The following is a 25,429-nucleotide window of genomic DNA, read 5'->3' as shown; positions in this document are numbered from 1 at the left end:
TTGTTTTGGAGGTGACCATCGATAGACTAGTACACAGACCACTTTTTACAAAATGGCATCAGTTTTGGAATCCAAAAAAGGGAAAGGCCTGCTTTATATAGTCAACCTTCAGAACCAGGAACTGGGGCTGGTGGTATGGGTAGTTGGTTTTCACAACTCCTGGCATGGTGGCACTTTAGATTTTGGCTAAATTAATTCTGTCTTATCAATTTAAAGGAAAAATGGACTTAGTGTAATTTCTCTGATTAAGGAGGCAGAAACTAATACTATTAGAAAGTAATTTTTCTGGGGCTTCAAGTGTGTTGATATTAAGTGTCTGGAACTCTGATGAAGGCCAAAGAAACGAAGGTATATTGATTAATTTGTTTTTCCCTTTTAGTCAAACATTTCAGGATTGAGTATAGAACATTTGTCTCTTTAGTTTACAGCCTCATTTTGTCTTTCATATGTAGCTCTTACAGTAATCCTGAAATATGCAGTAAAGGGATTATTTTGCTGTTAGGGGGAAAACATTTGAAACATATTAGTAAAATATGTTCTGAAATGTAGAGTTATTTTAATACTTATCACATCCTGTTTAGTATGGATATAGTGCTTGCCAATATTTTTTTCTAACTTGTTTTTGAAGTTGTATATGGACATAATATCTTTATTTTTATGTGGTGCTGAGGATCAAATCCAGTGCCATACATGTGTGAGGCAAGTGCTCCACCCCTGAGCTACAGCCCCTGTCCTAGCCCTATCAAATGTTTTTAATGTGGTTTAGTACAGTTTAAAGTTACTGCTTTCATTAAAAAATTTTTGAGGAGGCACTTCCCCCCAATTTTGGCCTTTCCCCCCTCTGCCCCATTGATGTATTTCCTTTAAATCAGGCTGTTACCAGATGCAGCATTACTGAGTGATACAAATGATACTCTTCATGGAAATAAGATCTTCCTTTTATTCAGTTTTCTTCTAAACTTAAGTATCTTGACCAATAATTTGAGAACACATGACCTTTAAGTAAGCAACAACATATTCTGAATGGTTGAATTGCCGCAGCAACATAGCCCCCATAATACTTTTTGATCAGTCTTTGCCAATAAAGATTTCATTAATATGTAAATACTTGTCTGTAACAGCAAGTATCTTTATCATACTATGTTTGATTAACATATAAATAACCCTGGGAGACACTTTTTCCAATTTCTGATATTGGTAAGTTTGTTTAAAGATTGTAATAAGAAAAATGCTATTAAAAATTAAATTGTTATGTAGAAAAATATATGCAATATTTTAAGAAATGTTTAAACTCGATTTGTTCCCCTTTCATTTGATCCCAAAAGTTTGGATAATGTACATAAAACTATGAAAACACCCAAGGCATACATAAATATTGGAATTACTTGACATATGTGGACATACATTTGTCGAGGAGAGAATTGATAGTATGGTATCCTGGAACGAGCACTGGCTTGTAGTTAGAAATGTGGGTATATGATTTGGTTCTGATAGTTGCTGGCCACATACTTCCGTGAAACCTTTTTTATGACTGAAGTGTGATGTTCAATAAAAATGTCAATGGTAGTTGTAATAGAGGATATTGTTATGGCAGTAGCCGCAACATTTCTTTTGTAGATATTGATAGGAATATCATTTTATGGATTCCTTTTAGTTTTAGGTGTATTAAATAGGCTTGCAAAAAGACTGATGAATAAAAACTGACAAATGAGGAATGACTATGGTTTGAATGATGGTGCCATGTCCCAAATGCACATTGAAATGCAATCTCCAGTACAGCAGCATGAGATGTGGCCTTTGGGAAGTGATTCAGTTGAGGGCTCTGCCCTCATGGATGGGATTTGTGCCCTGCTAGAAACTCAAGATTGAAGACGGCACCTTCTTGCTTTTCCATCCCTTCCATAATATGAGGATGAAGTGTTTCTCCCTCTAGAGGACACAGCAGTAAGGGGAATCTTAAATGGAGACTGGCCCTTTCATGAGACACCAAGCCCACCTGCTTCTTAGACTTCTCAGAATCCAGAACTCTAAAAATATCTGTTGTTTGTAAATTACCCCATTGCAAATATTTTGTCTTAGCAGCTCTTAAGACGAATCACTTCTTCCTGATGACTTTGAGGCTTTGATTTTTTTTTTTTAATCTGGGTCAGTGCCCCTTTGCTGGCAAGAGATCTGACATTCCAGATTACTAATAAAACTGTATAATAAGCCTTATTTTAAGTAGTCAAGTGTTTTTTTTTTAAACTTTTATTGAACTGCAGATACAGGAAAATGTACAACTTGACACATTTTCACACAGTGAAGACAATTAAATGGTATTACCAGCATCCCTCTGTTCTCTCCTTTTAGTCGCCTCATCCTAGAGAACTGCTATTCCATAACAATGTTACTTTTCTCTGTTAAACACTAAAGTGGTTTATGAAGACTGTTATACCTAAACACTGAAAGCAAAGTCTACTCTGAAAGACCACTTTCAAATAATAGTACATAAAAAGTAAGACATTTCTAAAAGCATTTTTCTTTCCTTCTGGCTTTTCGCTATTTATTGTCTGATGTGTGTGATGAATGCCACTATAAATTTTTCTTATTGTTTTAATTAATGTTAAATTAAAAATGTATTTTATATTTACACATTTACCATTTCCAGTACTCTTCATTTCCCTCCATTGCCTTGTGAAGTCCACGTTTTTCTGGTATTAGTTTCTTTTTGCATGAAAGATTTTCTTTAACTTGGCTACAGTGCTGATCTGCTGGTGAGGAATTATCTTTGTTTTTATGTCTGAAGTCTGTATTTTGTCTGTTTTGAAAGGTATGTTAAGTATAGACTTATACACTGCCAATTTTATTTAATATTAGTGCTTTGTAGTCATAGTTGATTTTGACATATTTCATAAATGCACATAGCTTAGTTTGCTCCATTGAATCCCCATTACTTGTTGCTACTATTACTTTCAGTGCATCAGTAGGGTCACCCCATTGTCTTCTGGCTCACATTGCTTTTGATGAGAGATCTGTTACTTTTACTTTCTCTCGTGTCTTATTTTATATGTGTACTTCTAAGATCTTATAATTGGTCTTGAGCCATTTTATTATGCTGTCTATTAGTGTTGCTTTCTACATGTTCTAATTTTTGGTTATGGAGTTCCTTGAATTTCTGGGGTTATAGTTTTCACCAAATTTAGGAAACTCATTTATATTATTTTTTCCCTTCCCTCTCTCCTGTTTCCAATAATACATACCATTTCGCCTCCTCCAGACCCCAATTGTATGTGTGTTGGCTGCTTGATCTTATGTTAGAACTCAATTGTCCTAGTCATTCTTACCCTGTGTTTCATTTTGGGTAGTTTCTACATTAGTCTTCCTTTGAGTGTCTGCTGTTGATGGCTGTTTATGGCTGTTTGTGTGTGGGTATTTAATCTTAGTATACTACATTTCATTTCTGATGTTTTTGATTCCTGGTAGATTTGGATATATTTATTTTCTATGCTACTGCTTATATCATTCATTGTGTTTCTTGATTTGTTTAAAAAACAAATTTTCTTATGGTAATGGGCCATCATTTTGTCTTTCTTTGCATTCCTGGCAATTTTTTTTCAAAATAAATATATATATATCCTAATTTATTATATATGAGAGCAAAATGCATTACAGTTAATATTACACATATAGATCACAATTTTTCATACCTCTGGTTGTATACAAAGTATTTTCATACTGTTCATTTCTTCATACATGTACTTAGGGTAATGATGTCCATCTCATTCAACTGTCTTTTCTATCCACCTCCCACCCCTTTGCTCTTTCTAGAGTTTATGTATTCCTCCCGTGCTCCCCCTCTGAATTCCACTATGAATCAGTCTCCTACCAGAGAAAACATTTGGCATTTGTTTTTTTTTTGGGGGGGGGGTTGGCTAACTTCACTTAGCATTATATTCTCCAACTCCATTCATTTATCTGCAAATGCTATGATTTTATTCTCTTATTGGTGAGTAATATTCCATTGTATATATACCACATTTTCTTTATCCATTCATCAATTGAAGGGCATCTATGTTGGTTCCACAGTTTAGCTGTTGTGAATTGTGCTGCTATAATATTGATGTGGCTCTGTCCCTGTAGTATGCTGTTTTTAAGTCCTTTGGGTACAGGCCGTGGAATGGGATAGCTGGGTCAAAAGGTGGTTATATTCCCAGTTTTCCAAGGAATCTCAATACTACTTTCCATATTGGCTGCACAATTTGCAGTCCTACCAGCAGTGTATGAGTGTGCCTTTCTCCCCACATTCTCACCAACACTTATTGTTTGTCTTCATAATAGCTGCCATTCTGACTAGAGTAGCTTTGATTTCCATTTCTCTAATTGCTAGCAAAGATGAACATTTTTTCATATATTGATTGATTGTATATCATCTTCTGGGAAATGTCTGTTCACGTCCTTGGCCCATTTATTGATTGGGCTATTTATTTTTTTGGTGCTTAGCTTTTTTAGTTCTTTATATACCCTAGAGATTAGTGCTCTGTCTGTGCAAGTGGTAAAAATTTGCTCCCAAGCTGTGGTCTCTCTACTTAACCTCACTGATTATTTATTTTGCTGAGAAGCAGCTTTTTAGTTTGTACATTCCTGGCAATTTTTGATTCATTGGCTGACATCGTGGATTTAACATGACTGGGGTGGATGATACATGTGTATTGAGGCTTTCTTCTGGGGTACAGGTAAGTTGCTTGGACATAATCCTTTTGAGGCTTACTTTTTAGCTTTGCTGAGTGGGAACAGAATAGCCTTCCGTCAAGGCTAAGGTGATGCTCCTCTACGTACTGATACACTGTAAATTATTATTTTTCCATTCTGACTGGTGGGAACACAGGCTATTTCTGGCTTTTTTGCATGAAAGCTACAGTTCCTTCTGTTCCTTTTGCTTGGTTCTTTACATATTCACAAGTGTGGGCTGATCAGAGCTTCTGAGTACATGACTTGCTCACAGACTTTGGAGGATCTTCAGAGTTTGCTTTCATAGTGCAGAATCTTTCTTCTATGCCCTGTTATCTATGGATTATTAGCTGCTTTGGCTTGCTGAGTTTCAAACCTTGTCTCCTCAACTCAGAAGGACGGCCAGGCTCTGTTTGGATCTGCTCCCTGCTTTTTGTCCTGTGGTCTGTCACCTCTTTTTGGGTGGTGATCTGGAGTTGGAGTATTGTAGAACTCATTTTCCCTTAGTTGTCAGTACCCTGCACTGCCTGGTGTGTTGGTGTTAGATGTGTTTGGGGTGTGTGTGTGTGTGTGTGTGTGTTTTCCAAGAGGTTTATTGGTGTTCTGTTGCTTCATGCTCTATTTTGGCTTAAAACGGAAGTTCTGTTTTAGTGTTTTAATTTAGCTTTTCTGAGCTGATATTTCTTTTGTTCATCCGTTTCCTTTAGCTTTGATTATCTAAAGGGAGAGTCTCTATCCCTGGTATGGAGCATACTTTATCCTTTTCCATAATGTGTTGACTGATGTAATCAAACCAGAAGTTTCACCAGCCACACTTCTCTGTGTGCCTAAGTTTCACTTCTCTTTGAACTCTGAATTTGGAACAGGTTAATGCTTTTCCTTAGTCTGATAATTCTAGAAAGTGATCTAGAAATGCAGGTGAAAGAAGATCTTGTGGATTTCCTGGCACTTGTTTTTTATTCCAGGGTCAATTTGCATACCACTTCCTGTACTGTTTCACTGATTTTGTGTTCTGGCAATTGTAACATTCAGTCTATTTTGACACACAGAATTTTCTGTTGCTACTAACAACAAACTGGCAAAATTGTAGTGTATTGAGTAGAGATGTGCTGTTTTTGAATTGCCACCATCACAGGTTGTCTGTCAGCCTCACGCATCTTAGAGATATACAGTATGTGTGAACTCTCATGGACCTTAATGGATGGGTTCTCAAAGAGATAAGCATACATATCTTTAGTTCTTTTTTGTACCTTTGTATTTCATTCTGCCTCTAAAAGTATTTTTCTTTGAAGACTAATACCACTTTGTCTCCTACACTAACTTACATAGTAGTATTTATTTTCCTATTTGTGTTCCTTAAGTATATGATCTGCATTTCTGTTAAAAGTTTAGCAGTTCAGTAAAGGTGTGAGCAATTAAATGTTTGTTGTGTAATTTAAATTTACCTAATACTGTGAGTTCTATTTACTTCTAATTAATATTTTTTTTCTCCCATCTGTCTGCAGTCTCTGTGAACTTCATCAGCAATAGGGATGTGTTGGAAGTACTTGTACTGAAAGTACCTAGACCACTGTCTTTCCAGCCACGTTTGTGGGAATGACACCTAAACCTCACCCTCCTCATTTCCTGGAATTTCATTTTTTCAAGGTGGCAATCTACAGTGCTGTTTGACTAAGACTCTGATAATTCATTAGTGAGGCTGTAAACGAACTTGTACAGCAATATCTCAGAAAACAGTCTACTTTGCTTATTAACAGCTTAGGACATTCCATGTCTTAGTGCTCATGTATGCTCATATACAGACCTTTCAGAGTACTGGGTTGTTGCTGATGGCCCGAGTGTAAAATAAGGGAGTCAATTCTAAAAATTTTAAATTTTAAATTAGAAAAGTTTGAAAAAACCTTAAATAGATTAACTCTTTAGCTGCAAGGAAAGCATATTTACCATGAGCTATCAATAATCCTATGGCTTAGGGGCATAGGTGGGTTGGTTTCTGTGTCCTCCATTCTGTACCATTGGTCCACTCGCCTGTTTTGGTACCAATACCATGCTGTTTTTGTTACTATTGCTCTGTAGTATAGTTTGAAGTCTGGTATCCCTATACCACCTGATTCACACTTCCTGCTTAGCATTGTTTTTGCTATTCTGGGTCTTTTATTTTTCCATATGAATTTCATGATTGCTTTCTCTATTTCTACAAGAAATGCCATTGGGATTTTGATTGGCATTGCATTAAACCTATAGAGAACTTTTGGTAATAAGGATACAAAGCTTTGAAGGATCTTATAGTTTAGTAAAGGAGCAAGACAGATAAATAATTAAAATACAGTGTGACAGCATCCAAGAAATACATACAAGGTTAATAACATGAAAGGAAGTCTGGTAAGCATGACCAGAACATTAGAAGTTTCGGATTTTTTCTTCTAATGAACAGTATGTTTGATTGGCACAGTGAAAATGAATATTATGATACTGCATATCATGAGTCATATTACCTTTATATCCATTTAAAGAGTGTTACAATGTTGTCATTATGTGCTTCTGTTTTTGAATAGAGAATTCAAAATATTTTGTATCCATGTTATTTTCTGTTGCCATTGTTTTCTGAAGTATCTATATATTGTCATTAGAGGATTCTTTAAAAGTTAGAATAGTGCAATGATTATTTTCTTAAGGAAACTTAATTAGTTGGTGGAATCACTTTAAGGATCTCCTATGCGTTGAGTATAAAGTACCCTTATTATACAAATAAAATAGCAGTGAGATAAATATTGAAAATGTTATATGTAATCCAGTGGTTTTAGCTATGTGTAGTGGTCTCTGTAAACTGACATTTATATATACATTTATATGGTAAATTTGTACAGCTTGATTTTAATTTTATTTTTCTAGTTCTTTTGAGACCACCTATTGTAGAATTAAGAGTATATCAGTAGATCAATTCCTACTGATCATTCTTGTAATCATTCAATAATGGTAATTTTTGAACTAATGTGGGTCACATATCTACGAATTTATAATTCTAGTATGTGTCTTATGGAGTATTTGTGGTTTAGGTATTAAGTCTCAGCCACAAATTAAACATTTATATAGACTAACATTTCATGGTTAATAAAACTACACACTTATTTGTATAAACTATATAATAACTAATCACTAAATGTATAAATTAAACTTATATGTAAGTTAAAATTGTCATTCACATATTATTACTATGTCTATAATACTACCAGGATTTGCGATGGTTGCAAACAGGTATTTACCAGAAAGCATGTTTACTTTCAGTGGGGAGACAAAAATATATGCTAGGAAATTGATGGAAATAATAGTTAAGAACTCCAGGGAAATGGAGAATACCACCTTTGAATTGTAAAACTACACAGGAGTAAAATGCCACATAAGTTGTCCAGATGAAAGGAGTAAGGATGTAGTAAAAGAAGGTAATCTGAATGGTTTTAGAATCATCTGTAGGAAGCTGGAATTTTGCGGATGGCTTGAATGAAAGATGGAATTAAAAGGTAGAATACAGATAGGTAGGATGTCAGGATGGTTCAGAATATAGACTCTGGGATAGATTTCCTAGGCTCAAATTCTATCTGCATCTTATTAGCTGTGTGACTTTGGACAAGTAGTTTGGTGTTTCTGTGCCTATGCTACATTTATTGTAAAACAGGAAAGATAATATTGTCTCTCAAGGCTTCTGAGTTTATACCTATAATTAGTGATTTATATTTGTGTTCATTGTCATAAGTGCTATATAAATAAGTATTAGGCTGGACAAAGTTGGATAGCTTCATAGTGTGTAAAATGCTCATTCAGCATAGGTCTTAGAGGCAAGAATATGCAGATATTTTAATAGGTGACTGTAAACACATAATCTTCCTATAACTTGTGGTCTGCATAGCTGTAATTCCATTTTTTGGTTATATGAATGAAAAGGATATAAAAATATTCTTTAATCCTTTTGTTCAAATTCCATTAGCAATACAAACCCACATAGGGTCATGGTTAATGTACACTGATACAGTTCATGAACGTTTTGGCACATTTCAGTAGTTCTGTAGCTGATAAATTTTTGTCATGTTTTTTATTTTTTTGGTCCTGGAAGTGTTTTTTTTTTCAATAATCTTAAATAAGGGGCCTCACTATTATTCTATCCATTGGTTCTGTGTCAGTCTGAGTAACAGAATAGGAAATGAAATTTACTGATCTCTTACATCCCTCTCTACTGGAAAATTGCCTCCCTGTATGACGATGGTCTTCATCAATCCTTAGTTGACTCTTAGATCTCAGGTCTTTGAAAGGAATATAATCACATATAATGTGTATTCTCCTTCATTGAATGAAATACTAAATACCATAAATTAAAGTTGTAATTCAACAGTTTTAAATTAAGCCCCTGTTTTCCATTGGTTAAATATTACAAATGAGTGTCATTACAAAAATAAAACACACATTTATGAATGTCTTACATGTCTTACAGTAGATGCTAAATATAAAGGAGTACATTGTTTGGGAGACTTTTCTTTGGTCATTGTAGCTTATTTATATTTTTTGGTAGCTTATTGCTAAAGTGAAAGGCTGCTGAATGGGGTTTGAGTACATCTTTTTCTTTTTCCCTCTAATAGTTTTGCTTATAATAAGCATGGGCATCCTTTTATATTTTGAGGACTTTCTGTCTCTCTTGTTCAAAATTAGGGTCATCGCTCTAAGATGAAGGTGGGAGTAATGGTGGACGGGGCCAGTTTTCATTTTAGTGACTTCTCATATGTTGTCCCTTGTTTCATTGATGTTAATCATCTTTTATAAAAAAAAATCTGTCAGTTATTTTACTGACTTTTCTGGGAGATTCTGTGGCATTACTCCACTGGAGTTTGTGCCTTTTCCTTAAACTTTAATGCTTTTTAAAACTAGTTCTGTGTGTGTGTGCGTGTGCGTGTGTGTTGCTGGGGATTGAACCCAGGGCCTTGTGTATGCTAGGCAAGTACTCTGCCAACTGAGCTATATCTCCTGCCCCCATACTTTGATCATGGTTAAAAACTTGTTTTTAAACTTGTTTTTGTGCATTTGGGAGAGAGACAATATCTTTTGGAAATTGCCATTTCTACCTCATAAATCAACTTATATTTTCTAATTACTGATAATATATTGGTGTCATTTTACTCAGGTTTGGATCAGAGTTTATTGTAAGTTTTATATATTTGTGAAAATCATCATTTTTTGAAATTTATCATAAAGTACATCTTGATGTTAACCGTCATGTGTATCTTCTTTGCTGCTTATGAAAAGATACTTCTTTGATTGTTCACATTGAATATTTAGTGTCTGCTAAGTGCTATTTTAAGGTTTTTATATGTACTAATATAACCCTTCCTATCCTGTTACTACTGCTATTTTAGTAGGAAATTGAGGCACAGGCTGGTTAAATAATTTCATCAAGCCACACAGGGTAGAACCACAGTTCTGACATCAGGATTAGACTACTAAGAGCATACTCCTAATTATGAATTAGAATCCCAGGAAATATTTGCTTTTGTCTTTTATTGGGGCAGATACTTTTATAGTATTTACTACATAGATGAGGCAGCTGTGTCCCAGAGATTAAGTTGGTAATGGGAAGCAGATTATCTAAATTATAGAGCATTGCTGCCCTCCTTCTCTTAATCATGGCTATTTCTGCTCTGTTTTGTAAGTTATTAACTAATGAAACTGAACCTCATAGATGCAGAAGAACACCATGAAGGATGTCATTGGGCAGCTTTTTTCCATCTTGGCACTAGGGTAGATCAGCAGCTCTTTGGTTTTTCCATTGAGTTTCAGATCCGTTCAACTTGTCCAGCAACGGCAACTGTAGTGCAGTTACACACATAGGCCCAAATTATTATTTTTTGTGTGCTGAATTTACTGTAACATTTTATTCTTTGTTAAATAATAGAAATATAACTCAATCTTAAAACTAATGTATAAAAGGTGGCAATTGTCTACTTAGTTCTTTGTTTCCAAAGCATAGAATGTGGATAAAAGAGCTTCTGGGAAGTTTATTTTCTGATAAATTTTCCTTCAAATAAAACATATTTAGTGTGAGAAATCATTGGGGAGGGTATTGTTGAATGTAACAGAACTTGTTACATTTCTCACAGGTAAATGTTACCTTCAAATGAAACCAACAGTTATTTTCAGAATAGAACAATGAACAGCATTTCTAATATGAAGAATTCTAAAATTAAGCAAAAGTAGCTATTGTAAAGAGATAATTTCAGTTTACTATGCAATCTTTTTTTGGGGGGGTGGGTGGGCATGACATTATACTTAAATTTTGGCACTAAGTAGAAAATGGAAGATTGAGACGAAATGAAGTATATGTATATGGAGTTTTGGGTGTTTTTGGAACTTTGGGTTTATACTGTATGTTTTGCAAATAACCAAACTTTCTGTAGTTCTGTGAGTTGCAGTATGATTTCTAGGTTTGTTTGGATTGGAATTTTGTCTAGTAATTGAGTTATGTAATATATATATTAGGTCTGAACAGAATTAGTGAAAAGGTTTTCTCTGACTTAAGCATTCTATCATTCTACTGTATGAAAGTATAACTAAAATTTGGGTATTTTTGCATATGCAATGATAGAACCAATTATTTTGAAGTATGAAGAATGTTGTTTCAGAGAAATGTATATTAAAGGTTTTTTTAGTTGTAGATGGACATAAGACTTATACTTTATTATGTGCTGCCGAGGATTGAACCCACTGCCTCTTATGTGCTATGCAAGCACTCTACCACTGAGAGCCTGGAATGTATATTCTTAAGTTGTTTTTTTTTTTAAACTGAAGTACAATGAGGTATCCAACAGTATGGGCTTTATGTCTCTAATATTGTAATCTAATATCTGAAACTGGATGTACTTCAAAATGTAAAATTTTTGGGACGCTTACCTGATAATCTCTTGTGTAAAAATATTTCAAAATCTGCAGAACTTAGTGATCAAATACTTCAGTCTCAAGTGTTTTGGATAAGGGATACTCAGCCTATAGAGCTTGCCCTTCCATCAGTTTGATAATGTCTTAGGAAAGCATCCTCATGCTCACTCCTAAATCTATAGATTCCCTGCTATAGAAGCACACCTCCTTGGCATATCTGGTTCTTATGAACAAACTGTTTCCTTTCATTGTCATATTCCTGTCTTGATTGATGCTCATGATCAGTTTAAAAATTTTGTTGTCGATTATTTAAGTCAATCAACATGTATTGTTTTTAGAGTCTGTTGAAGAGCAGGCACTACTTTAGATACTAAGAATATAACAGTTGACAACAAAAACAAAAATTTGCTCTTTAAGGATTTTTTTTCTGTCTCCGTAGTGGGGGGTTACTGGGGATTGAAGCCCTCAGGGGTTCTATTCCCCATCCCCCCTTTTTTGTCACTCTTATTTATTTTTATGTGGTACTGAGGATCAAACTCAGGGCCTCATATGTGCTAGGCGAGTGCTCTACTGCTGAGCCACAACCACAGCCGGTCCCCATCCCTTTTTAATCTTTGAGACAGGATCTTGCTGAGTTTCCCAGCTGGTATTGAATTTGCAATTTTCCTGCCTCAGCCTCCTGAATCACTGGGTTATACAGACATGCCACATCATGCCTGGCTTTTGATTATTTCTTAACTGCTGTGATTTGAAGGAAAATAAAGAAGTTTTGACACTTTTTAAGCAAGCACTTTAGACTCTTAAAATAATTGTTTTCATGGAACCATTTGTTAGAAAATAAAAGAGCAGAATGTTTTCATTTTTATGATAACATTGATGATCAGATCTAAGATTAAGAGGAATGGGGTAGAAGTTTCATAAAAGTGTGTATTACATATCTTAGATTAAATGTATCTTAATTACACATGTAAAGAGAGATATACATGGTTGTATAAAATTGGGAAAAGGCTGCTGTGCTAAAGTTTGAGTGGTTCCTACTATGTATAAAATAGGGGAGTGGTACAAATGTACTTGAGAGCTAGATTATAGCCCTTACATCCTTTTTAGAGGCAGAATAATATGCTACTTAAAAATGTAAGCTTTGGATTCTAGCTATCTGGTGTGTTTGAAACAGACTGTCATTCGTTAGCTTCATGAGGATGGACAATATTTCACTGTAGTATGAGGAAGGTAATGTCAGCCAAATTAGGTTGGCAGGACTGGACGAAGATAAGAATAAGTATTGTTGCTGATTTTCACTGCAGACAAAATAATAGTAGCAGTTGTATTAGCACTTTAGACTCGGGATAGTTGGTGCCGGTCCTTGAAAGTGCAGCAAAGTACTTACCAGGTCTACCTTTCACAGTTGGTCTCTGAGCAGAACTTGATTTTAATGTATTATTGTAAATAGTTATTTTATCCATTTTTGTTCAGTGAAGATAGTGAAAGTTTTTTTCTAGATTCCGAATTTCAAATATTTTCCTGAGGGTCCCCTACTATTACTAATCATTTTAGTAATAATAGATGTTCTATCTCATATGTATTTATATAGAAAATACAAATCTCAGTGTGTGATAGTTTTGTGAGATTCCTGTAGAAAACATTTTGTGTAGCTGAAGGAACCGTGTCGTGTCTGCTTTAATTAGAAAAGGCATAATAGCTTGCTAGGTTCATTTCCCCCCTCACTCTCAATTCATTGCTCTAATATTATGTTGGAAGAGTGAGCATTGTCATCATTGTGTTCAAATGTGACCCTTCTTATTTTTCATTTTAGTGGTTTGTGATAAAGTACTAATTATTGATGACATGAAAATAAAAATTTTTTATGTAGTGGCTGATGAAATTCTATCATTAAGGTTATTCATCTAAATCATCTGAATCAGAAATATGAACTCAAGCTTTTAGAGTATGCCTGGTACATATTTGCTAGATAGCATGGCCTTGCTGAAAAGCTGTGTTTTTATTATACCATATAATAAACTTATACGTCTACTGAGGAAGCTGGACTTTGGATAATTTGCTCCAGTAATAAAGCAAGAGTGATGCTATTAACGAGTGCTCACTGCACCTTCCCAGACTCATCCACTTCATAACTCTCCAGTTATTTCCTGTTACTTTTCACTTGAAGACCAATTTCTTCATGAACATAATTTTCAGATGTTTATAAAGTGTTTCTTGTGCAAAGCTTATGCCATCACCTAATAGGAGAAGTGCAATTCTTTTTCTGAGGCTATAAATTTTAGGAAAATGCCATTATTGTTACTCAAATAAGAGAATGTTTTATTGAGCTATGAAGATAAGGTAGTTGAAGTTTGTTTTTAAAAGTTCTGTCTTTCCTCAGAAGACTTAAGTAGTTTTTTCTGATTTGTGGGTGTTAAAAGTAAAAGGGACCTTAGCAATAATGGTGAAAACACCTTTTTTTGGAAACTCTTGTGCTAAAGACTGCATAACTTGTTGAAGGACAATTTTTTTTTGATTTGTATCAAATTGCTCCACTACCCTATTGTTTATTTCCCATTTCCTTTTAAATTAAATTTGTCATCCCAAACAGTCAGAATTTCTTTGTCTTAGATTTTCTTTTATGTCATCTTCTAGTGATGTTTTTCAACCTGCAGAATAATTTCTCCACTCTTGCTGCTGCCTGTCTGTGCTATTCATTATCATAGCCAGTAACCGTATGTGGCTACTTAAGTTTAAATGAATTAAAATTAAATAGAATTACTTAATTCTGTTTTTTAGTATCTGGAGCTGTATTTCAAGTGCCTATTAGATATACTGTGTTGGATGACACACAGCCCATTTCTATGATCACTGGGAGTTCAGTTGGGATAGCACTGATCTATATTGCAGGGTTTTGGGGTAGGGAACCCTTTATGTTGATGTGAAGAGTATGCAGTACAAGCTTTTCAAGAATTTTAGAATGTATGAATGGACATATCTATACCATTCTTTAATTATTTGCCATTTTTTTGTTCATAATTTTTCTTTTTCTTTTTGAAACTTATAATTAAAGAGGAAGCAGTAATGTGGTATTTCCCACGTATATATTGCATACAATGTGTATCATATGCCACTTAAAATACTATAAATGGAAATCTTGATGGTTAAGTTTACAGAGACACCTTTTGGTTTTGTATTTCTTGAGAAGCTAGTCATATTCCTTATGAAGCTAAATGGTGTGTATTTTAAATACTGTGTGTATATGTGATTTTTTTTATTTATTTTTAAAGTTTTAGTGGTGACTCCTTGATGATCGTTCCTTGGCATGAACATAAACACCGAGCTAAAGACTGGTGCGAAGAATTGCAGTGCAGGTTAGTATGAGCCCACGCTAGGCATCTGCATTTCTTTGTGGGATGGGTGAATAGATGGCCCTGTGAAAAAGTGACATATGATCACTTCTTGATGGTGCTCCTGATTTGGAGCATTTGAGTAAAGTTAAGGGGAAAAACAAAACAAAACAACAAACTGTTGATTTGGTTATGTTGAAACTTTTCAATGAGAAGATACTAAATGTTACAAAGGGATTGTGAAATGGTTTTATTACAACTCTTCATTTTAGCTGTTTTAATTTTTCAGGTAAACATTTTTCTCAGTTAAAGTGTATGTGTGTATATATATATACATTCACATATACATACATATACCTTTGTTTTTCATTTAGTTTTAATTTTCATTTTTATAAGATTGATCTTGGGGGGAAAAACCTCAGGATGTGGAGGTATAAGTATTGCAGAAGGGGATGGGAGATATGATATGGGAGTGAAAGTCCATATGAGAAACATTTGAATTCCTTTATTCCCCACTCCCCAAAATTGGGCAAATAGTTCTTCATTGTCTCTCCTTCCATATTTTCCGTACATGAGACCAGAGGACCTCTAGTTAGCTGGAAAGCCTCCAGATTCCTGGATACCAGGTACAGTATAGGTGGGAATGAAGAAATGGGTTTCAAAATCCAGGAATTTATATATCTCCTGAATGCTGGAACTCCAAATTTCCTTCATACTCCCTCCTCTCAGATGCAGGAATAATCCCCAAGAAGTTTGGAGAATTCCTTTCTAGAGAAGTAGAGTGGCCTCTGGAATAGGGCTCTAAATACTAAGGCATTGTCTCCAAAGGTTAGGGCACTATAAGGATATAGTAAATAAGCAGTTCTTGCCACACTCACAGAGCTTCCTGGTCATCTAAGGATATAGTCCAGCAGGTAGAACAAATTAACTGGTGAGGAAAACACACATTAAGTAGAACTGAAAGAAATGCACCATGTTGACAGAAAGAAACTTCAAAAATTATAATATTCCCTGGGAGATAAGATTATATTTATTAGATAAATAGTTGTATAAAATGGGAACAAAGGCTTAAAGAGAACTTGGGACATTAAACGTATGGTTCTTGATAAACAAAATTTAAAGAATTAGAAAATTAAATCCAGGAGATTTTGTAGATATTAGAATGAAAATACGGAGCTAGAATATAAGAGAAGGATGTATTAAAAACAAACCTCTGTTAAAGTTACAGGCTTTTAAAAACACATAGATAATAAAGTAGATAAAATTATAAGAAATAATTCAGTTCTATACTTAGAGTTGAAGGTTGTGAATATTCAGATTGAAATGCTTATTACATTGAAGCACATTATAAACTTCAAGAATATCAGGGATACATTGTTCTAAAGAGACTACATGGAAGGAATTGGGGCTCAGAAGGACCTCAAACATCCATAAAAATACAAGAAGCTTTAAGACAATTGGAATCCTTTTGAAACTTTTGAAGAATGTATCTTATATAGATTTCAATATCGAGTTAACTGCTTTCATATTTGATTGATTTATGTATAGTTCATGAAATTTGTCACTCTTATATACCTTGTTTCAGGAAGCTATTCTAAGGTTTCCTTTATTAAATAGGGAGTGAAATGAGAAGAAAACACCACTGGATTCCAAACTGGACTTTAATATATGCAAAAGCAAGGCCCTGGATAACATTGTGCCCGGCTGGGGGTGAGAGTAGGGGATAAGGGGTGGCTTCAAGAATCAGGTCTTAGGGGGATGGTATGTTGTAATGTAATTGAAATACCACTGCAAAATATTTCTTAAAATATTTTTTTGTTATAGGTGGACAAAATATCTTCATGTTGTGCTGAGGATTGAACTCGGTGCCTTACACTTGCTAGGCAAGTGCTCTACTACTGAGCCGCAACCCCAGCCCTCATTGCAAAATATTTTATATTTTAGTATTTGATCTTTTAGAAATTGGAAAAAAAAAGTAGCAGTGACTACATACACGCAAACAAGAGTGGAGAGAGTACAGTGGGTGTTAAGTTCAGGAAAAAAGAACAACAGTTTCTTGTATATTCATACCTCCACCTAAGAATTTACTATCAGTGGAATTTTTTGGATAAAATGGGAACATTTTATTGACCATATTTAAGTAGAATTCTTTATTTACTAATTGTAATGAAAAATTGAAAGGTAGAGAAATTTAAAAAGGTGTAAGGTTGATGTCCATGGTGAGGAAAGTGAGATGATGGTGCTGCACAAATTCTCTCCAATTAAATATGACTTTCCCCTCCCCTGCCCAGCCTCCCAGCTCCTCTGAGAGGATGCTTTTTATGGAGCAGCACTGGAAGCCCAGGACTGGACCCATTCATTGGGTTCTTCTCAGTTTTCCTTGTATCTTGTGATTCTAACAAGTAGATGCCAAGAATGAAGGTATTTCTTCTTAGACCAACCACAGCACTTAACTGGAAGAAACTCCAGAAACTATAAACATGTGAAGCCATGAAAAGATGATTTGGAAGATGATACAGATCTTGCTTGAGTAGTACAGGTCATTTGTTCTGTTAATTAGCATCTGTCTTTGGTTAGGTCCCAGGGATTCTGAAGGAAGAAAAGGGCTGTGTAGTCCCTGTCTTCACGAAGGTGTGCCCCAGGTGGAAGTGCAGAGTACTATGAAAGACGTGGCGGGGCATTGTGGGCAATGCGAGGGTAAGCCTTAACCTTGGTGGAGGTCAGAGAGAATCCCTGTGGGGACTTGAAGAATTTGGAGAATAAGCAGGAATTAGCTCAGTGGAGATATGTTTGGCAATGAGGAGGGAGTGATGAAAGGCTAAAGGCAAGGCCCTCTTCAAGAACTGAAAATAAGAAATGTTCTTAGTTTTTTTACAACAGAAATCTGATAAAAAAATATTACCTGAGGATGTCACAGATTTAGTTTTCAGTTTTGTTGCATTTGAAATACCAGGAAAATATTTAGGAACAAGCAGCAGGAAGATCTTAAAGCTTCTAAGTGATGTCTGGGTTACAGGTAAAATATGGTAGTTGAATTGTCTGTGGTCATTTATATTTGTAGAGTTGCAGGGAGACCTGGAGAGAGTACACAGTAAGAAGAGAGCTGGGTTAAGCATTTGGAAGTGCTAATATTTAATGTTGGGTAAAGAGGATATCCTAGCAAAGGTGACCAAAAAGGAGCAGCCGAAAAGATGAAAGGAATCCTGATTGTATGGCTGCTGGAATGAAAGGGAAGCTGATTCCTGAAGGAGAGAGCAGTTAAATCCTCTCAGATGGTGTTGAGAGGGAAATGGGTAAGGACTGAAAAAAAGCATCAAAGGAACTCTGAGTTGCTGGTGGCTATTTTTCCCTGCTGAAAAGGGGCAGATTTAAAAAACTGCTTGGAGGAGTGATGCTTTGTGTGTGGGGGAAAAATCCCTGGAAGAAAAATGAAAATAGGAGGCTAGTTAAGTAAAGGATCATTCCACACGTGAGACTTGGTGTGGTGCCAGTTACAAGCACAGTGGCTTATCTTGGGTATGTGCCTAAGATGCCCAGGTACTTAGGTGCTTTGTGTCTAATCATGTGCCACACCTGATGGAAACCCCCCCCAAATAGTAACTATAAATAAACCAAGTAACTATTAGGTTTATGCCAGGCAGTGTTGTCTATTTACTTAAATTACTTTGAATTTTTACAACATTTTGCAGTAGTATTAGCCCCACATTTTAGAATCAAAGGAATCCTAAGGTAGTTTTAGCTAAGTAACTTGCCCAGGGTTTCACAGCTTTCAGTGTGGAATTGTGTTGCATGCTCTGTAGCACACTTACAAGCTCATTTCCTTAATTTTTTCATGGATTATATCATTTGATATTTTATTACTTTCCAGGAATTGGGGAAAAATATTTTCTCCAGTTTGTTAGTAATACAGTGTGCTTACAATAAAGAAGTACCTTTAAAAATGAGAAGACAGATATCAGTGATATGTATTCTACATACAATTGTTGATATAGCTCTGAGAAATCTTAAGGATTCCTCAGGAAGTTTTAATGTTATCTATAGAAGTATAGTAGGAAAAGAGAAAAGAGGTGGCAACATCCACCAAAATTATGTGGAACAGTTCTCAATAGTAATTTTGTCAGATGGCTTGTTGACTATTTGGAACAGGAGGAAAAAAACCTCCCAACCTCTGGTCTGTTTTGGGCATTGCTGAGCAGAATGTCATACAGATTTAGCAAAATACTTTAATATTATGCTGTGCTTCACCTATTTTGTTTGGTTATTTTGATGTGTAAACTTTAAATGATGTGTCCTATAAGGACAAATGGTGCCAATATAAGCTCACTTCCTTATAACCACAATAACCAACCACATGTGTTACCACCTCACTTTAGATGAATGAATGTCCCTAAAGGAACATGGTGTTTTCCTGGTCCATCTGGGGAGTCTGGTTACTTTAGTCTTGTCCCTTAACCATGGAAGGCAATTGTCTTTGATCATCCTCATAAAAACTCCTTATAATTTGTGGTCCTCATGATGTTATCCCTGTGTGTGTTCCTTTAAGGTATTGTTCATTTTTCACTATTGTTCATTTGGTGGAGAATGTTATGGAGTAGTCCTGGGCACACACCAGTGCATTGCTTCCATGCCAGGGCCTAGTACAGGTATAATCCCAACCTAAATGAGGTGTTATTTTATGTTTATGAAAACAAGATTTTGTAATTCCAACTCAAATTGAAGTAATCTGGGGGAAATTTGCTAACCCAGGCCTGGCTGGCCAGCACAGGTGATTTTGATTTAACCAGTTTGCTTTCCAGGGTGATTTTATTAAGTTATTTGATTTGTGGCACAATTGTTTTATGATTTTTACAATTGGGGAAAAACCGTAGGAAAATAAATTCTCCCAAAGTGTCTTTTCCTGTAAGTATGCAAATACATAGGAGAAAACACATAAGGACACACACATAATCCCTCTGTCACTTATTTCCCCCTTTCTCTCATAAAATTAATTTTTTTTCTAGCATTCCAATGAGTTGTTAATTGTTCCTTTTGTGATTTGCAGAGTGGTTGTTGAGCCGAGTCTCCAAGATGAAAGTGAATTTTTGTATGCCACGCAGCCTGAGTTACTCAGGTTCAGGACGGCCCAGCTTACAGTTGAGAAGGCTATGGACTGGTATCAGAGCAGAGCAGAAGAGATAGAGCACCATGCCGGGCAGGTGAGGGGAGAACTGCTGCTGCCCAGGGATACTGCAGTGTTGTTGGGTCCTTAGGGCTCAGCGTATGCAATGGATGTGGATAGCAAGGTCGGGAATCATGGAGCTCATTTGCAAGGGATGGAATGAGTGATTCTTATTACTTTTGTTCATTTACTTTTTGCCTCAGAAGTTTTTGTGGCTTTTATTTTGGATTCTTATAGAGCAAATATGTGCAAGAAAAGTTCTAAATCTTTTATAATATAAGCTGCAAAACATTCTGTCCCTGTTGGTCTACGTATTAATTTACTGACATTAATTTAAAATATTTTTTCTACATAGAGTGCTTGACCAGTCCCATTTTACAGTGAGGTAATATGGTTGATTGTGATCTTGCCTTTCAGGAACCCTGTTCAAAGCTATTTCTAATATTTTCCTTAAAACTGTACTAAATTTCTCTTAGGCTTATGTACCTTTATTGAGATCCATAACTACATCAGAGAGGAGGCATGATTCAGAGATGAGGATTATACTGAGCTCAAGTTGCTGAATATGAATATTGACTCTTCCACTAACAGACTTTGTGATTTTGTACATTTTTTGTACTACCTCAATTTTCTCTTGGCATTAGTTCTAGTTCAGAGTTCATGAGAATAAAGAAATATACTTGAGAACATTGAAAACTCTGCCAATTGGCTGAACTTGGTAGTGTAGTATCTGTAATCGGTCATTTTGGAAGCTGAGGCTGGAAGATTGTGAAACACTGCTTCAAAATTACAAAAAGGGGGCTGCGGATGTAGCTCAGTGGTAGACTGCCTCTGGGTTCAATCTCCAGTACTTCAAAGGAACACTACCACGTGTGCCCCTCCCCTTACCCTAGTTCTAATAACTGAGTGCTCTGTCAATGTAAGCCATAGTTGATCTCATCTGAAGAGAGCAGATTGGTAATTCAAAACAAAGAATGGTAAAAGGCACTTTAAAAGTCTCAAGGTTTTGGTCAGTAGATGACATTTCCTTTCTCCCCACATCCTGGCTTTGGACCTCCTCTCCCACCATCAGTCTTTAGTTTGACAGAAAGGTTGATTCTAGAGGTTCTGGCAAGCAATAACACGTGGGAAGAAAGATGTAGATCCTTGTTTACATTTCTACTTTGTGTATCTGAGAAGGTCCAGTTTTCCACATGGTAGCCTTCTTGAATTCCTGCTTAATCTATTTTAGCTTTATAGAAAAATAGTGTGCTACTGTGGAGTTCTACACACCCTTACTCCTCCCACCAAATTTTCCTTATTGCTAACATCTTGCATTTTAGTGGTACATTTGTTACAATTGATGAACAATTCTGTAGTGAATGGATGAACTATGATAGTTCCAGAGAATGGAATATTACTAAATACAAAAAAATGAGTTCTCAAACCATGAAAAACAGAGGAACCTTAAATGCATATTACTAAGTGAAAGAAGCCAATCTGAAATGGCTACCTAGTATATAATTCCACTGTGTTGCATTCTGTAAAATGTTGAATTATAGAAACAACAAAAAGATAAGTGGTTGCCACTGGTTAGAGGAGTAGGCAGAGCACAGAATTTTTAGGGCAGTGAAAGTACTCTTAATAATACTATAAAGGTGGATAAATGTCATTATACAATTGTCCAAGTCCATACAATGTACAACACAAAATGTGCATCTAATGTTATCTGTGGCCTTGGATGGGATGAGGCGTGTTGATAGTGGGGATGGTGTGTGTATAGGAAGTGAGGTGGGGCAGGAGGTATATTGGAACTGCAAAGAAGTCGTCTCAAACTAGAAGAGAAAGGTGTTTTCCCCCACAGCAATCCAGCTTTGGAGACAATCTACTAGTGACATACGTTCCTTCCCCCCAAAACAACAATGAAGTGTTCTGTGTGGTAACAACATAGCTTAAAAAAAAACAACAAAATTCTGCATTTTTATAAAACTTGATTAAAAAAAAGGCATTTCAACATGTACAGTCCCCAGAAGGCCAGTTACCAAAAATGCACACACTTCCCTTGGCGTCTCCAGCTCCTTCGGCTCTCTGTGCCTGGTCTGTTTTGGCATCTCCATTTTCTGCAGGGTTATTCCCATCCTTGCTGGCCTCAGCTTCTCCCTTCTCTCTCCCTCCTTTTGAGCATCCTTTTTAGGCTTGGGCCATGGCTTTGGAGGAGCAGGTGTAGCAGACAACTTGCAGATCTTGGCTTTATCTCCTTTAGCATTCCCTGCAGCCTTTCTCTTGGGCAGGATGGTAATGGCAGTGGATGCAGGCGCTGGATGTGTGGATGCAGCTGTGGTTCACCCGGGGTCATTCTTGCCACCTCTTCTTCACTCTGCTCTTGTCCTTGTCTTTATTTCTCCTCCTTCAATGGGTCTTACTACCCCTACCCACTTTTAGGGCAGAAAGTTCAAATCCTACCTCTTTTATAACTAGAAAAATAAGTTAAATCCATATTCTTTCTGGCCTCTTGTTTTAGCTTCTTGTTTCCATCACACCTCGGCCTAGAAATAGTCATGGTGCTCTTGGTAATCACTTTATCAATTTTTGCTTTCTTCTCTTTCCAGTCTGAATCATTCTACAATACTACTCAGGCTAACAGTCCACCTCTTAATATCCAGTTCCCTCCGTTTCTCATTGAACATCTTGTCCTTTGACACCATTTACTACTTTCCTGAAATCTCTTCTTAGGTGTATGTGACATATTCCACTGTTTTCTTGTGCTCGTCTTAGCAATTTGTCTGCTCCTGTGGCTCACGTTCTTGGGCTTGTCCATTATCACTATTTCTCAGATTGCTTCTCTTGTCACTAATTCTTGTCTACAAGTGTGGCACATTCAGATCTTCTCACCTGACACCACTCTGATTTATGTGCTGACAGTTCCCAAGTAGAATCTCCAGCCATGTACATTTACTTCAGCTGCGGGTTTGGTTTAGTTGTTTTTGGATCTGTGTTGGGCCTCTGCAATGAGATATTCCACAAGCTCCTGAGCAGCAACACATTCAGTTCAAGGTTCTCAGTTTTGATGATGATCCCTTGTGCCCATCCTTTGACTTAAAGGAAAAACCCAAGCCATCATGTTGACTCCTCTTCCTTTTTACTCATGCTTCTCATCTGGTCTGACCAAACTTCTTAGTTTGTTTCCTAATATTGTTTTTCTCCTTGAATGTCTTCAATTATACTGTCATGGTTTGGCTCCTTGTTATTTTTTTGCCCAGTACATAGTAAGTGTTCAACTAATACTTATCCCACATGAATGAGTGAAGTAACTAGTGAATGGGTATGTGAATCAGGATATCTTGCAGGATTCCTCCCATGCTGGCAGCTGCAGTTCTCATGACTAGTCTCCCTGTTTTCAGTCCAGGCAATTTCAATTCATCACCCTGATTAATTCGTCATTCAGTAAATAGTATTCCAAAGTGTAAATCTGTTTGACAGGCCTCAGTGGAAAACCTTGGGTCATATTTTGTTTCAGGATAAACTGCAGATTCCTTAGTGTCTCACTATCCTCTGATGTGGCACCTTCCTCTTTAGGACTCCAGCCCTCCTGCCCTTCACGTCACGGCATTCTGTCTGGTGGAGCTAGATGACAGTGCGCTCTGCCTCCCACGCTACTCTCCCTCCCTCTCTCTTGTGCTTCACCTCACTAAACCTATTGGTTCTGCAGAGCCCATTTACAAGTTCCTCACCTGGGAAGCTGCACACCCTCAGGATGGGCTCAGTGCTCTTTGGATCCCGGTCAGTCACAGCACTTGCCTCACTTCTTCCAGCATTGACTGGTTGTTTTTCCTTCCTAGACTGAGGAACCATTGAAGGTAGAGGCCTCGACTTACTCAGCTTTGTGTTCTTAGTGCTTCTACTGATGTTAACTCACAGTAAGCTCTCAAAAAATAATTTAGTCTAGGAGCCAGAAACTCAGGGTAGTGTGAAAGATCATGGGCATAGTCCATGACAGATGTTTTTCCATGAGTCAGAGAACGTTAATCCATAAATTTTATCAAGGAATGGGACAAATGGCATTCTGTTGAGCCTCTAAAGGAAAATCATTCCTTTTTATCTGATGAAGCTTAAGTGAATTGAGTCAAATATTTGTACCAGAGTTAATCAGCAAATATTTATTGAATGCCTTCTGTATGGGAGGCACTGTGGAAGGAAAGTGTCTGAACTGGAAGCTGTGGGGATAGTTGCTGTTTTTGGAAACAGCAGTGTAGTAAAGTAAGAGTAATTTGGCTTTCTTACTATCTGTTATTTTTTCCCTCTCCTTGTTAATATGTTGAGAATTAGAGACATAGATGTTAAACTGTACTGTGAACTATGATGCTCTAGAAATTTAAGATGGTTATCTTTTCTTTAATATCTTTAAAAAATATTTTTATTTTTAGATGAGCATGAGCACTTTATTTTTTATGTGGTACTGGGAAACGAACCCAGTGCCTCACACATGCTAGCCCAGGCGCTCTACCACTGAGCCACAACCCCACCCCTCCCCAGTCCTTTAATATCTTTATCCTCAGTATTTCTTGCTGGTTGAGTCTTTTAAGAACTCTGTTTTTATGGTAAAAAATACATTTTTAATGGAATTAAAAAAATGGTCATAAGAATTAGATTCTGGACTAAGTTTTTACTTTAGAATGTCTAAGCCTCGGAACTTACAGTTGTTCTCAATTTTAGGTTGACTGTGCATTGTCACTTATTCGACTTGGAATGGAGCGGCATATTCCTGGTTTGCTAGTTCTGTGTGATAATTTGGTTACTCTGGAAACACTGGTTTATGAAGCTGGGTGTGACTTAACCCTAACCTTGAAAGAACTCCAGCAAATGAAAGACATTGAAAAACTAAGATTACTGATGAATGGCGTAAGTTTTATTTTAACATTTCTACTTAAGCATTCTCTGTACTTTGACTAATATAAGTCTTGAACCAAAAATGAAATGTTCTTCAAACTTGAAAACTGAGTACATAAAGGTTTCCTGATCTTCTTTTTCTCCCAAAATCAAACGTCATGGGTATGTTACTGAAGTGATGTAAAACTGTGTTGACTATTTTGCCTGGCTTGCCTTCTCTCTCTCTCCATTCCTCTATCATCTGTCCCCTCTTTTCCATCCTCCTTTTTTCACTCCGACCCTAACTTTTTTTTTTTCGCTTTCTTTTCCCTGTAAGCAACCCAGTGAAACTTGGTTTGTTTTGTACGTTGGACTCCCCTTATGAGACTCAGGTAGATCTTTTGTGGTAATTAAAAGAAGTGATTGCATAATTTTAGGGATAATAAGTAAAATTATCAGTGTTATTTGAAGTTTT

General features: G+C 36.2%; 1 protein-coding gene across 1 annotated transcript in view; it reads left to right on the top strand.

Annotated features, from left to right (window-relative positions):
• Positions 1 to 25,429, top strand: part of LOC308640326 (NBAS subunit of NRZ tethering complex-like) — a 53,490-nt gene that overhangs the window by 13,657 nt on the left and 14,404 nt on the right. The window contains exons 4-6 of the mRNA XM_081312282.1: positions 14,892 to 14,975; positions 19,993 to 20,146; positions 24,802 to 24,987. Coding sequence (XP_081168408.1) covers positions 14,911 to 14,975; positions 19,993 to 20,146; positions 24,802 to 24,987 — 405 coding nt within the window. The 5' untranslated portion in view covers positions 14,892 to 14,910. The remainder of the gene's footprint in view (positions 1 to 14,891; positions 14,976 to 19,992; positions 20,147 to 24,801; positions 24,988 to 25,429) is intronic.

This window comes from Spermophilus citellus, assembly GCF_964194105.1.
Source record: "Spermophilus citellus genome assembly, contig: SCAFFOLD_175, whole genome shotgun sequence".
NCBI classification, from domain to species: domain Eukaryota; kingdom Metazoa; phylum Chordata; class Mammalia; order Rodentia; family Sciuridae; genus Spermophilus; species Spermophilus citellus.
This window is presented reverse-complemented; position numbering and strand designations above follow the sequence as displayed.